General features: G+C 35.2%; 1 protein-coding gene across 1 annotated transcript in view; it reads left to right on the top strand.

The window, feature by feature from the left end:
- Positions 1–13,853, top strand: part of SBF2 (SET binding factor 2) — a 240,092-nt gene that overhangs the window by 218,783 nt on the left and 7,456 nt on the right. The window contains exons 33-36 of the mRNA XM_009328574.1: positions 4,033–4,159; positions 5,511–5,638; positions 7,570–7,803; positions 13,705–13,809. Coding sequence (XP_009326849.1) covers positions 4,033–4,159; positions 5,511–5,638; positions 7,570–7,803; positions 13,705–13,809 — 594 coding nt within the window. The remainder of the gene's footprint in view (positions 1–4,032; positions 4,160–5,510; positions 5,639–7,569; positions 7,804–13,704; positions 13,810–13,853) is intronic.

The following is a 13,853-nucleotide window of genomic DNA, read 5'->3' as shown; positions in this document are numbered from 1 at the left end:
TTCAGCAGGTCAATCTGAAGGAGGCAGTAACTTCTCATGAGGAAAGATAGGGCTGTCTAGGGCTTATAATCTTTTCAGCCAGTGTTATCTTCAGCCAAGAAAGACATGGGAACACAGCTTTATTGCATAATCAGTGTAATATAGATAATATAGACCTGTCTGTATTACAAACAATCTTGAAGCTAAATGACTTACAATCCCATTTATAATGCAACTGTGAGGAAGTTTTCTAGAAATAGACTTACAAAGACTAGTCTTCTAACTCATGATGGCATAGTATTGATTTACCAAATTCTGACAGTATGGTTGTAAACTCTAGGGAAATTACTTTTGAAGTCAAATTAATGGTTGAAGTTTCATAGGAATTTACTATGAAAAATAAATTTACTGAACATTTGTACTTGAACATTTCTGTTAAGTTTCATTGGTTTCTGTGCAACTTGTTAGACAACTACAGAATCCAATTAGATTGCAACTTGACCCTGAAGTGTAATATATTATGATCAGTTTTTTAAAAATTGCCCATTCAGTGGAAATAAATATTTGGTCCTTTCAAAATATTTTTAACCATTCTAGTCTCAACGTACTAGGTGCAGTAAGAAAGTAACCATGGAGCCAGTATGTGCATTAAATGTCATGGGTTAAACTAAAGATACAGAGAAAACAAATGAAGCAGTGATTCCTAAATTAGAACTGCATCATCTTGTAAAAAGTCATTGTTTATGCCAATATCTCCAGGTGTCAGCTGAATTATTAATGCAAAATCATTCTTTCACAATAGCAGCATCTGGCAGATACTCTCTCTGCTTCTAAGAAGACTGAATTTATTAAGGTGATGTCAGTGCAGGAAGCTTTTCTTATTTTTCCTCTGTATCTATTTGGTAATTTATTAAATATAATTAAAATGGAATGATTTTCTAGAACTGACTTCTTTTAAGCTCAATAAGGAGCTCTGTTACAGCACCCTGTATAAGAGAAGGTGAGTGTGCTACTCCCATGGTAGATGTATTCAGCTATTCCAGTGTTTGCAGGAGTAGCCTCATAGTGGTTACTAGCACAGGACATTTTGGAGTACTATATTTCTTATTTAAACTAAGTAAATATTGATATATAATGGAATTACAAAACCAAAAATGTATTGGAAAACTAAGGAAGGCTGATAGAAGTGTAAGATTATTAAATACATGTAGGAGATATTTAAGTTAATTGGGAACATGGTGATTTGAAAAAGAATTCTAAAATACCGAGTTTATCTAATCGTAATGTTAGACACACCTATCGCTTTACTCAGGTTTTAAATGTTCATATACTTTGGAGATTAAGCATTTTAAAAGATGATGCAGTTGTAATTTTCAAAGATACCCTGTCCCTGTAGACTTATCTCTCTAGGTGGTATGTGTTGAAATTGTAAAGTATAAAACATTGCTTCTAACTTACATGTAAATTTTGAGTATATCCCTTAAAATCAATGAATTAACTGAAATGGCACCGAAGAGTTATCAGAGAGAAACCAGCTATATTTAACCTCAACCTAAGTGGTTACATTGCCTACAGTAATAAAAATCTCTCTTTTATGTTTATTTTTAATTGCTTAAATTAATACAATTATTTTCTCCTATGTTGAATTTCTAATTTATCACTTCTGATGTTGGAGCTGTATTTTATCAGGAGTTTTCTTCCCTGACAGCTCAGCCACATTTTAAATTTTGCAGACTGCACTGCAGCTAAACAAATCATCAGTAACAGTAGTCACTTCACCTAGCTGTGGCATCTTTCCCATCTCCAAGCGTGCTGAAATCAGCCACAGCCGTTAAAACACAGACAATAACTACATTATTCACCTTTATCAAAGAAATGTTTTAGATGATAGTTGTTTTCACTTAAAAAGTAAATTATATTATTATAACTTCTAGTTATTTGTAGTTTCAGAAATAGGATCACTGACAACACTTAGATCCATGACAGAATTTTAGTAGCAGCTTATTCTTCTAACTCTTCAAATGTATTAAAATATTGGGCCATAAGTAGAAGTTAGGAGCCTGTATAACTCATGTCAAATAGCAGAATGTAGCCTTTCCTTCTTACAATATATTAAAGAAAACTTCTTCTAACACAAGGAGAAAACGTATACTAAAGTACTTGTGTATGTGTGCTTATGTGTCTAAATGCACACGCATATGCAGAGCTTTTTTGATTTCAGCTCAAAAGTACATTAATGTCATTTTTGAACAGAATTAGTGTACTTGGTTTATATTTTAATCTAATATATGCCAGAAAAAATATTTTTTTTTTAATAAGGAAAACTAAAAAGTTACTTTGTCTATGAAGTTGAAGTCTTGAATTTATTATAGAAAAAATTTTGCTTAGCTTTATTCTTACAAAACAGTGCAGGAATGTAGTCATGTGTATCAGGGGAGAAGTGGGGATAAAGTAAGTATGGGTATATTGAACTGAGATATCTTTAAGTATTGTAGCACTTTAAATGCCTAGCCACAAGCTAATACTGAGATATGATAACAACAAATTCTCTGACTGAAATGCTGTGTATGTGTTTGTAGGTCCTTTCAAGGGATTTTCCTGTCACTGTTGTACATTCGGTAGATAACCTTTCCTTGCTAAACGCATTTTTTTTTTCTTCATTTAGCTGGTTGGGTTTTTTTCCAGCTGGCACATGTGAAAATCTAAACATCAAGGAGCTTCAAGTAGTCTTATACTAGTTTCCATAAGTACTAAAAAAAAAAGTTTCTCTCTTGAGGAACTGATGTAGAGATTAGAGAGAAAAGATGGAATGGGAAAATGAGAGTGGTGGGAATGCAAAAGACAAGACACAGGAAGATTGCAGAACTAAAAGTATTTTACAGGTTTGATGTGAAGCTAGACAAAGCACAGTGGGACATATTTCAAATGTGAAATTCAATCAGCAATTTCTTTTTTCATTGCAAACTGTACTTATTTCCATTGTAATTGGGAATTTTCAGTTAATTACCATGCTTAATTCTGAAAATCTGAAAAAAAAGATTACAATTCATAAACTTATCTGGAGTAAATTTTAAATTTGAAATTAACACATGAAATTTCTGTGACCAATGTCTCATCAAGATTTTTAGAATCTTGAATTTTATATGGATATCAAGTATAAATATCATCAATAATTAATGCTAAAAAATTTTGCCATGAATATTAAACTTCATGCTTAAAATCTTACACCAGGCTCTTTCTGATAATGTTCAAGAGGAAGCAATTGTGAGAAGCCAACTATCCCACAGTGCTTTACTCTGATAATCTTGTATTGTCTTCTTAAATATCTGCTCCTGACTCCTGTTGGAGACATTCACTGAATTCAATAGATCCCAAGCCTAACTGAGGATAACAATTTAAGACGTTACATAGTTTTTACTGTTTTAAAAGAATAATGGCAAGATACCTCCTCAGTATGTTTTTTTTTTTTCATACTGTAATATTGTGGTGCATATTTTCAAAAGGAAGAAATATGTGTAGACTAGCAAGTACTTCAGAAGTTAGCTGTTTCAGTAATGGTAGATGGAATATCATTTGCAGCATTACCTCTGTACGTGTCTGCTACATTGGGTTCTGAGCAATAGCAAGAAGTCCGCTGCAAAACCTTCCAATTAAAGTTTGATTCCCAGCTACATCCAGGAGTAGCATCTTTGCCTGTGAAGTTACATGGTGTCTCAAGAGTTATGATAAAAGATTTATATCCAGTTTGATTACTTTGAAGAATCCTGGGTTTTGTACAGAGTATAATACTGCTTATTACACACTATACCCTATCTGCTCTGAAACATTTTTGCAGCATAGACAATACATGAATTTAATTAGCTTTAAAATATTTTTACGCAAAAATGTAGAAGGATTTGTGTGTACAGAAAAGACAGTTGCCTATGGATGTATTTGTTGTCAGCATGCACAGGGGAATTATTTTGCTGTCATATTTCACATTATTATTTCTTACATATCCTTTTGTATTATACCTCAATATCTTCTTTTTTCCCTTTTTTTTGTGTTTTTTAGATTCATAACCAATACCCAACAGAGTTTGAGTTCAATCAATATTATCTGAAGTTTCTGGCTTTTCATCACATATCAAATCGATTTAAAACCTTTCTTCTGGATTCAGACTATGAAAGACTAGAACATGGTATGTGTGATGTTTGTTTATTGTATATTGGTTTTGTAGTTGTTGGTATTTTTCTCGTCAATGTTTGGTCTACAAAAATTTGCCTAGTTTGAGATGGTCCAGTAATTGCATGGTGATGATGTAATGAATTCCATTTCAGGAGTATAAAGCAAAATGGAGGTGAAGAACACGTAGAATTTTCTGAATGTATGATTCCTGAGCCATGCCACTGATGGGACTAAGAGAAAGTGGAAGAAATTAGTGCCATGCCTCAGGGCTTTTTAGCAATTTATCCACACGGTTCAGTTTCCCCTACTAAATACCTTATTTTAACAGAAGCAAAGCCCTTGGGAATCCTTCAGAGAGTGCATGAGGTTTCAGGAAAGGAAAGCCTTTCCATCTATTCTCTCTCACTTTTTTCTCTTGCATTCTCTTCAGTGTTTCTCTTCTTTTATATATCTTTTTTACTACATTTATCATGTGCAACCTTACTGGTTCCAAGGCCTTATCTACCCTCAGAGCTCTCTTTAATAAGACTATACAACCACAGTTGAGGCTGTTCTTGGAACTTGTTCACTAAGCAAAACACTTACGTGATCTGAATTTCACTGCTTCGTGGAGTGGTTCTCATGGCATATGGTCAACTTGAAGGCTTTTCTTAAAAACTGTAGTACCTGTGGAACAGACTAAACTTGAGCAACCATTTTATTTTGACAAAAAAGTTAATTTCCATTATTTACCTTCATTTGAACAAAAGCAAGGAGTTGGAGTTGATGACCTCCCATGGTTCCTTCCAACCTGGATTGTTACATGGTTCTACCATTCGGGGGGGGTGGTTTGTTTATTCAGGGGTAGTTTGCTTTCAAATACCATTTAATGCAATAGGAAATCCTGTTTCCAGTAGTCTTTGGATAAACTATATTTCCTTCCAAAGTCATTTCAGATGGCACAAATCTGTGGCTAACTTATTTACACTAGCCTGATTTGTTTTCCCTGAAATGAGTTAACAAGTAATTTCAGGTGCAGCTGGTCCAGCAGATTGGAAGGGCTGGTAACCTTGGGTAGTGGGGGGCAGAATCAGTTGGCAGGGCTTGGTAGTGTGCTGAATCAGCATAGCTGCAGGCAGAAGGGGACATTCATAAATACGCTTACATGTTTAAGTAAATTTCAGAACAGCTTTATAAATATAATGCTACTGTATAGTTGCATTTGTAAAGCACAGCAGTTGTTTCATCAAATACAATCTTGTTGCAGTGGCATTTGATAGTAGATTTTACTATACATTTAGTCTGTGAAATTCCTTTTGGCTATGCTTTAGTGTTTGTTATATATTATCATACAGCTATCTTTTTGCTGCTATTATTTTCCCTAGGGACATTGTTTGAAGATAAAGGAGAGAAACATGCCAAAAAAGGAATTTGTATTTGGGAATGTATTGAAAAGATGCACAAAAGGAGCCCTATTTTCTTCAATTACCTCTATGCCCCTGCTGAAATAGAGGTATGATTTAAGAAAAAAAAACAGGTGGTTTGTTATTCTGAATGATTCCTTGAGTACATTTTGATATCTTAATTGTTCTCAACTGAATTAATCATTTGTCAGACAAAGTTGACCCACCTTGATTGATTGGAGCAGTGTCTCATAGGCTTATATTCTCAGTCATTTTAGTTATGGAAATGTCATTTAAACGGCCAAATTGTGGAACATGTATTTATGCATCCCACTGAGGTAAATGAGGATCTGTGTTTGATTTAATTTAATTATGTGAATGATCTTAAAGTTTGCACAGATTGTTTAAAAAAAAAAATTACATACTGCAAACCACAGTTATGGGGAAATGAGTTTAGAGTCACAATGGGCTACATTTCATAACGATCTGATTGAATCACATTGCCTATATCACGGTCTCATATGATAATGTATGTCCACTAGATTGGACTGTGTCTTGAATAATTATATAAAATTCACAATACACTCGCCATTATAGAATTCTGCAATAGAAGAAGCAGTCAAGATATCTCAGGAACTGCAAGAAAAGGGTGCTGTTCTTACTGTAGTTCTGGAGACAAGGCTGTTTTAAGATGTTCCTGCCATCCACTACCCCACAGATGTTCATTCCTGTGCTGCTCTCTCCTGCTTTGGCAGTGAGCTTCACCCGGATAAATCATTTGTTTGCATGTTTGTCCACTGCTGGTGATGAGAAAACATAATGATGGGAGAGTCTCCACTGTCTTGGAGGCTATGGTGCCTCTGATATTTTTGCTGGTGTTTCTTCGTTTTCCTCTTTCCTCAAGTTATTTTGCCACATTGTATCTTAGCATACATAGCACCTTGCACTCAAATCTGCTATATAAACTGACCTCATTTAAAAAAAAAAATATTATTTAAGGTATTTTGAGTTTGCATCAGATCATTATTGCAGTCAACAGTGCAGCCCCCTTCAACCCCCACACATGCACCACACCCACACTTATACTCGCCTAATAAAGTGGTGGTGCAAGAGGGAGGAGGGAGAAAACAAGAGGGTGACATTCAGTGGATAGAAAGTGCTTCAGCTGTCTTTGTTTTAGAGAAACCGTCTGTTTTCTCTGTAGAACCATCACTGTGATGAATTTGGAGCTTGATAGGCTGCTTGTTCACTGTATGTTCTATCCATTTTGCTGTAAGCAGTAGCCTGATTAGTAAGCTTAGGAGTAACTTTTGATATTTTGATAGTGTTTTCTTTCTCTTTTTTAGAAGAAACTATTTTTCCTCATATGAAATGGTATCATAGTAGCAGATTTAGTCATAGTAGCAGAATTAGTCATTATAACTGAGCATCACTCTTCAGACTTTACAATTGCCCCTTCACCTGAGGCAGTAGTTCCCTTCAAGTAAGGTGCACGTAAACTGAAAGTCTTACCTTATTTTTTAAAAGAAAAAAAAAACATTTTTAATACAAAGTGATCTGTTTTAAACTACTCTGAAAGATCTACAGTCTCTGGCTGCCTGCTTTATATTACTGTGGTTTTTCCAAGTGGCATGTCCACCTACGTTATACAGCCTGTCTCTTTTCTCTGATGGTAGAGTGTCTTGGATTTTCTGCTGAGAAAAATTGAAGGGTGATGGCTATCAAGTGCTTTTTGTATCTTTAACAGGAGGCACAAAGACTGTGAGGGTATTAACTACATATGCTGAATTAGAGTTCTTGGTAGGCACCTGGTGTAGTAGAAGGATAAAAATGAGCAGTACATTCCCAAAGCTAGTGTTAGTTTTAGGTTTTGATCTGACAGCCAAGATCTTGCTGTGGAAACTATCAAACTGCAGCACTACTCACCCAGTGCAATATACTGTTCAATTTAGAATAATCTAGAAAATATAAGTATTGTATTGTAAGTCTGAAACTCAAAGACTTCCTTTCTGTCATTATAATAAAACTTTGTTTCAAATAGGCACTGAAACCAAATGTAAATATGTCCAGCCTCAAAAAGTGGGATTATTATGTAGAAGAGATTTTGGCTACAGGTCCTTCCTATGATTGGACCATGGTAACTGCAAAATGCAGTGCTGCAGAGGAAACTGACCAAATGGATGGTTCACTCTCTCAGACTAAGAGGAAAATAGTATGGCCATGTTATGATGATGTTAAAAAAATACAACCTGATGCCATCAGCAGCCTTTTAAATGTAAGTACATGTGTTACACAGAACAATAAGTTCTCTTATGCTCATGAAATTCATATTTACTTTTTATTTAAGTTATTGCCTTATAGATATAGTGTTATTAAAAGGATCATGATCGATGTCGAAGCAGGTATTTAGTAAAACTGACTGGTTGATCTTGAGAACTGATGGTTGGTCTGGGAATCAATCAGACTTCCTGCAAAGTTTATGTTGTTCTGAATGAACACTTTCGTGGGAGTACACTTTAATAGTAGTCAATAACTATGAGGAAGCCAGTCATGGATTCATTTTTTCACTGTCCTTTTTAAATAATAAGGTAGGTAGCGTAATAAATTTTTAGGTTGCCTTTTACAAGAAATGCAGGAACTGTTATTTTAATTTGGGCAAATGTTGAATCTAGCTTTCTTGTCCTCTTTCTACTCAGTGTAAAGTAGGTGTGCAGTAAAATGACGAAGACCCAGATTTCCAGACAAATCAGAAAACAGAATCTGACACTTGTTGATTTTAACAAGTGGGAGGCAGATACACAAACATAAACTGAATATCTTGGCCCAAATTTTCAAAAAAGCTTTCCATGATTGCTCTTAGTTTATTCATGCTTACTAGGACCGAACTGGTAAATTTAGATTCTTCAGAATATTTTCGTACTTGAAATAGATGCTTGATTTTGGCTTTTTCTTGTTTGGGCTCATGTAGGCTGCTTAGGTTTTGTCCTTTCTTCATTAGAAGATGAAAAAGGATCCCATTATCATGATAATTGTTGTAGTATTTTGAATGATTTAACATCTGTATTTTCTTAAATGTTTCTTGGTTGATTATAATTAATTAACAGTCCTAATATTTAGATTATCATCTTAATTGATTCCTCTAAATAAGATAGCCAGAACTTCTCTGAGCTTATAACTTCACAAATGCAAAAAAAGAGCAGTCTCTCAGCAGGGGTCATTTCAGGGATTCTTTAGCAAAAAAACAGAGAGCTTTCATATCAGGTAACTAGAGGCCAGAAGTACATCAGGAATATAGCAACAGCGGTGTTCTGCATTTCTTCCTGGGGTAGATGCCAAACTATCCATATCCACAACTGTGAGAAACTGCCATATAACAGGGATATTAGCCATATTATATTCTAAAGATATGTGGGTCAGGTTTTATAGCGTTTAAATGTTATTTGTGAATTAGATTATAGTAATAAAAGATAGCAATGGAGAGGAACATTTGGAAATCTTTGAAGAGGTTGTATAAAGGTTACAAAAATATTCTTCTAAGTTTAAAAAGCAAAGTGAACTTTCTTTTAAAACAAGTTGTTAATTTAGGACTATTGCTGATATAGGAGAAAGACCTCTCTTTAATCATAAATCCATTGAGAATGTGTTGGTATCCAAAAAATGTTTGAACTGAGACCATATTTAGCAATGGTAAATTACTAGGGAAGATTGATTCTCCCTTAGTTTATAATGGTAAGCCCAAATTTGTTTGTTCTAAAGATATTTTTCAGTTGAAAACTAGATAGTGCTCTTCAGGATGTAAAGCTGAAACAGAGAAGTTACTGAGTGTCTTAATTCAGAATTTTCCTTGGTTAGAATGTGGTGCTCTTCTATTAAGAGCAAAAGGTGTAATTTTTTAGCAGTAAACGTGCTAATGTGTGTTGGGTACATAACAATCCACCTCTAACCAGATGTGTGTGATGGCTCTATGGTTTCCATAAATCCTTATGTTTATGAGTTGTAGCAAGTTAACCAATCTGCACATTTCATTCACTTAGTCCTAAATGAAGCCTTTTAAAGATTGCAGATGATAAAATGCATTTTTAAATACAGATTTCTGTATAAAGCTTCTCAATTCACTTCTACCACATCAGAGGCAGCCAACAAATATAAGCTAGGTTGTTCAAATCTTAAATTCTCAAAAGTGTACTTTGGAGACATAAATGTTCAAAAGCAGATCCAAACAGAGGTGCTTCCCTTTAAGACCATTTTCTGATGGCCTTTTTCTGCATGATAGAAATTAGAAACAAGGTACTGATAGTAAGAGTAGCTAGCCATCCATTTTTTAAAGAAAATGAAAGGTAATTGTGAAACAGCACACCTATGCCTCTATTTTCTTTTTCAGAGATCAGTTGCAAATAGTTTTAAAAGAATTTCTCCATTTAAAAAAGGTACATTTCTCCACAAAACTCAAAAACAACTCATTTGACAAGAACTTTGAGGTTCCTGCTGCTTTTTTTTTTGTAAGCACTTGCTTTCCTTGCTTGTAAAATTCAGTAAGATAATACCACAGTGTAGCACATCCAAGAGCCATGTCTTCAGTACAGGCTAAAGTTCTGGGTTAAATGTTTCCCATAAAGACTAGCTCTTCAAATGATCCATTGACATGCGTATGTTATGATACATTATAAATGAGCTAACTTACCTGAGTGATGTTCAACAAAGGGAAGTACAAAGTCCTGCACCTGGGGAGGAACAACCCTATGCACCAATGTATGCTGGGGGCACCCAGCTGGAAAACAGCTTTGCAGAAAGGGCCCTGGGGGTCCTGGGGAACAGCAAGCTGACCATGAGCCAACAACTTGCCCTTGCAGCACCAACGGCTAGTGGTATTCTGGGTTGGATTAGGAGTGTTGCCTGCAGGTTGAAGGAGATGATCCTTTCCCTCTATTCAGCCCTGCTAAGGCCAAACCCGGAGTACTATGCCTAGTTCTGGGCTCCCTGGTACAAGAGAGAGATGGGGCTACTGGAGAGAGTCCAGCAAATGGCCATGAAGATGATTAAGGGACTGGAGCATCTCATGAGGAAAGGCTGAGAGAGCTGGGACTGTTCAGCCTGCAGAAGAGAAGGCTCAGGAGGGGGATATTATCAATGTATATATATATCTGAAGAGAAGATGTTAAGAAGCCAAACTCTTTTCAGTGGTGACCAGTGACAGGATCAGAGGCAATGGGCACAAACTGAAACCTCAACCATTCTGTGATATATGCCTGGTTGCTGGTTGTATTAGAGGTAGTAATCTACCTATATTTCAGTGAAAATGCAGGTCAAATCCTTGAGGGCAGACATATCTCCACTGTTTTCCACTAATTTGCTAACATTCCTAAAAAGATATTCAGTCCCCATAATTCACTGAGAGTGGCTCTGATTCCGGTACTTTTAAGAATTGTGAGAGATGAACCTACGTGTCCTATTCTTACAAACAAGCAGTTATATCACTTATTAGATGGTGATTTCTCAGAGAGAGGATGGCAAACTCAAAAGATGCCACTTCAGGATGCCAGTCACCCAAATTAACTCGACCATATATATACATCATGAAGAATTAAAGCTATATAAGTGGTCAGTGAATATCCAGCAAAACAATAAAAATAGCACTTCTGATTGTGAGCTGTTTTATAACTTTAGGTTATGTGCCAAAAAGGCTGATCCATCAAAGTGGACCCTGAACCAAAAAGTTTATTCCAAATACTGGTCAACTAGTCGTGTACAGCTTGTTGTACACACAAATCTGAACACTTGACAGAGGCAGCAGTTCGATCACTGGATACACATTCAGCATCTTTCCATTTGTAGTCAAAGTCTCAGAAGCCTTCTAGCCCAGAAGTTGAAGAGAAAATACTAACAAGGAAGGACTTACAAAACAGGGTGCTCTGTCACAGTCAAGACAGTTCACTAGTGTAGGACTTTGTCCAGATTGTTTTATGTGTGCACAAACATTTTCTGGATACAAAGGAGGTGATTAGTCTCCACAGTTCTGGAGTGTCTGCAGAGTTAACTCCTGTCTATACCATTCAAATACTACAAAGCAGATTACTTAGCAGATACATCTTTTGAAAGGCACAGTAATGCTAATTGCTTGTAATTACTGGTTTCAGGAAATGGATATTCATACAATTGTATTTGTTATAACCTTTCTTCTTATACATATTGACTTCTGCTCCCGTAAGTCTAGGCAACAGGAGATGAACCAGAAAGTTAAATTTAAGGAATTTTTCTTTCAAGGAAATGCAGCTATCCATAGTCCATTCCACATATGGAAGGAAAAAATGTGATGTTTTCAGTAAAATTTAAAACTGAAGGGGCAAAAGTAAATCTTAGTGATTTATTGCCATGTAAGTTTTTTACATGGGATTTATTAAAGGAGAATTTATTCCTAACTTTTCAAGTTATATATAGGAGATTGTTGAAAGTTTTTCATTTTAAGTTCTGGAAGCACTACTCATTGTGGAGCCAAAAAAGAAGGAATGTGACACAGTTGCTAAGTAACAAGTTTCAGTTACTTCCAGATTCTGCAGAGAAAGACTCATACTCAGAAGTCAAGACTAGGGCAGAAAGAGAATGATTAGATTAAAACCTGACTAACTTCTAGCACTAAAGAACTTGTATTCTTTTGCGGCAATTTGGAAAGCCTTTTACATAAAAAGTCTGTGGTAAATTGATTCAGTCCTATGTATCCCATCAGGAAGCGTTTTACACTCAGCACTTGGAAAGAGGAGCAAGTAATCTAGAGAAGCCTTTAGTCTGGCTTGTGTTCACCATTCCTTATTTTTGTACCTACCTATGAAGGTACTCCAGACAAAACTATTGTGGTTTTATTTCTTGGCAGGAAGAGAGTCCCATAATATTTAATGTATATGTAGCTTTCAACTACCTTCAGTATTTAAAATTTCTGGTTTGATTCTTGCTGTTAAGCCAGATTTCTTATATTTAGTTTTACTTTTGAGTTTTTCTAATTTACCTTCAGCAAGGAAGAATTTGTAGAAATATTTTGTTCCTGTTACACTGTCAAATACTGGCTTTTTTATTTTCACTTCAGGGTTCAAAATTTAGTTCAGGAGTTAATTTCCTGGTCAAAACGTTTTCTTACCTTAAAAATATGGTAATTTTCTGTAAGCCATTCAATCAATAACAATTTCCTGAAAAAATTGTCATTCTAAAAGACCAACAGGAGTTGGAGAACATTATGAAATCTACTTTAATCATTTGGTATAGTAGAAGTAAATAAAGTCAGAGACTTACTGTCTCTACTTTGAAAATAAATGTCTTGGGGTTTAGTTGGCTTTTGTATAGCATGGGAATTCTCTGTCCTATGGCAATTTTTTGTTCCATCATCAATTCTTAATTGGATTTGCAAAATTGAGGTTTTAATTTATTTCATTAAGAATCAGATTTTCATAACAATATAGTTGTTGAAAATAAAAATACAGAAAGGAAGCATGGCAAGGAATATGGACCACACGTCAGAGTAATGACAAATGTATAGATGAGTGTTTACAAGTAAACATAAACTAATGGAATTGCCTCTTTTTACTTAACTTTGCATGCACTGTTTTATTAACAGGAAATAACCCTAACTGGAGGTTATCAACATAGGTCATATTCCCAAGTTCCACAACAAGAACATATTGTTACAGTTTGGCATCCAAATTGAATAAATCTTTCTGTTTCATTTCCTTCTTTTATTACAGCTTTGTATCACATTTTATAAACCAGGGTAAATGTTAATATTGGCAATGTAAAATGTTGGTGTCACAGCACAGAATTTGTTCTTTGTAAATATTTTTATAAAATACAGCCTATCCTTATCATTGTCATGTTTCTATTATGGCAATTGGTGTTGAATTTTGTGTGTTCAGGAGAACTGGCAGAGAATTGAAAGCACAATGGCTCCTCCAACCTGTGACATGCAAGAAGAATGATGTGGCTGATGCTGTACTTGGTTGCCTTTGACACCTGAGTCTGGCTGATTGCAGTTTATAGCTGGTTTGGCAGAGGTTTTTGTACTTTACTGAGCAACATGGCCTAAAATTTCCCTATGTAAAAATATTGACTAGAAAATGGTTGTATAAAAATGATTGTCAGGAAATGATCAGTTAGAAATGTTTATCCGTAAGAAAACCCTTGTTATTTGTTTCAGGAAATTGAAAGGTTGGAAAGTAAATTAAATCAGAGCCCAGAAAGGTGGCAGCTTTTGTGGGACAGGGTCAAAATGAATCTAAAGGATGACACCAGACAAGACAATGTAAGTAGTAAAAGACCTCATCCAATAGAATAATTCCATTCCTG

Source organism: Pygoscelis adeliae, unplaced genomic scaffold (assembly GCF_000699105.1).
Source record: "Pygoscelis adeliae isolate BGI_AS28 unplaced genomic scaffold, ASM69910v1 Scaffold166, whole genome shotgun sequence".
Classification (NCBI taxonomy): Eukaryota; Metazoa; Chordata; class Aves; order Sphenisciformes; family Spheniscidae; genus Pygoscelis; species Pygoscelis adeliae.
This window is presented reverse-complemented; position numbering and strand designations above follow the sequence as displayed.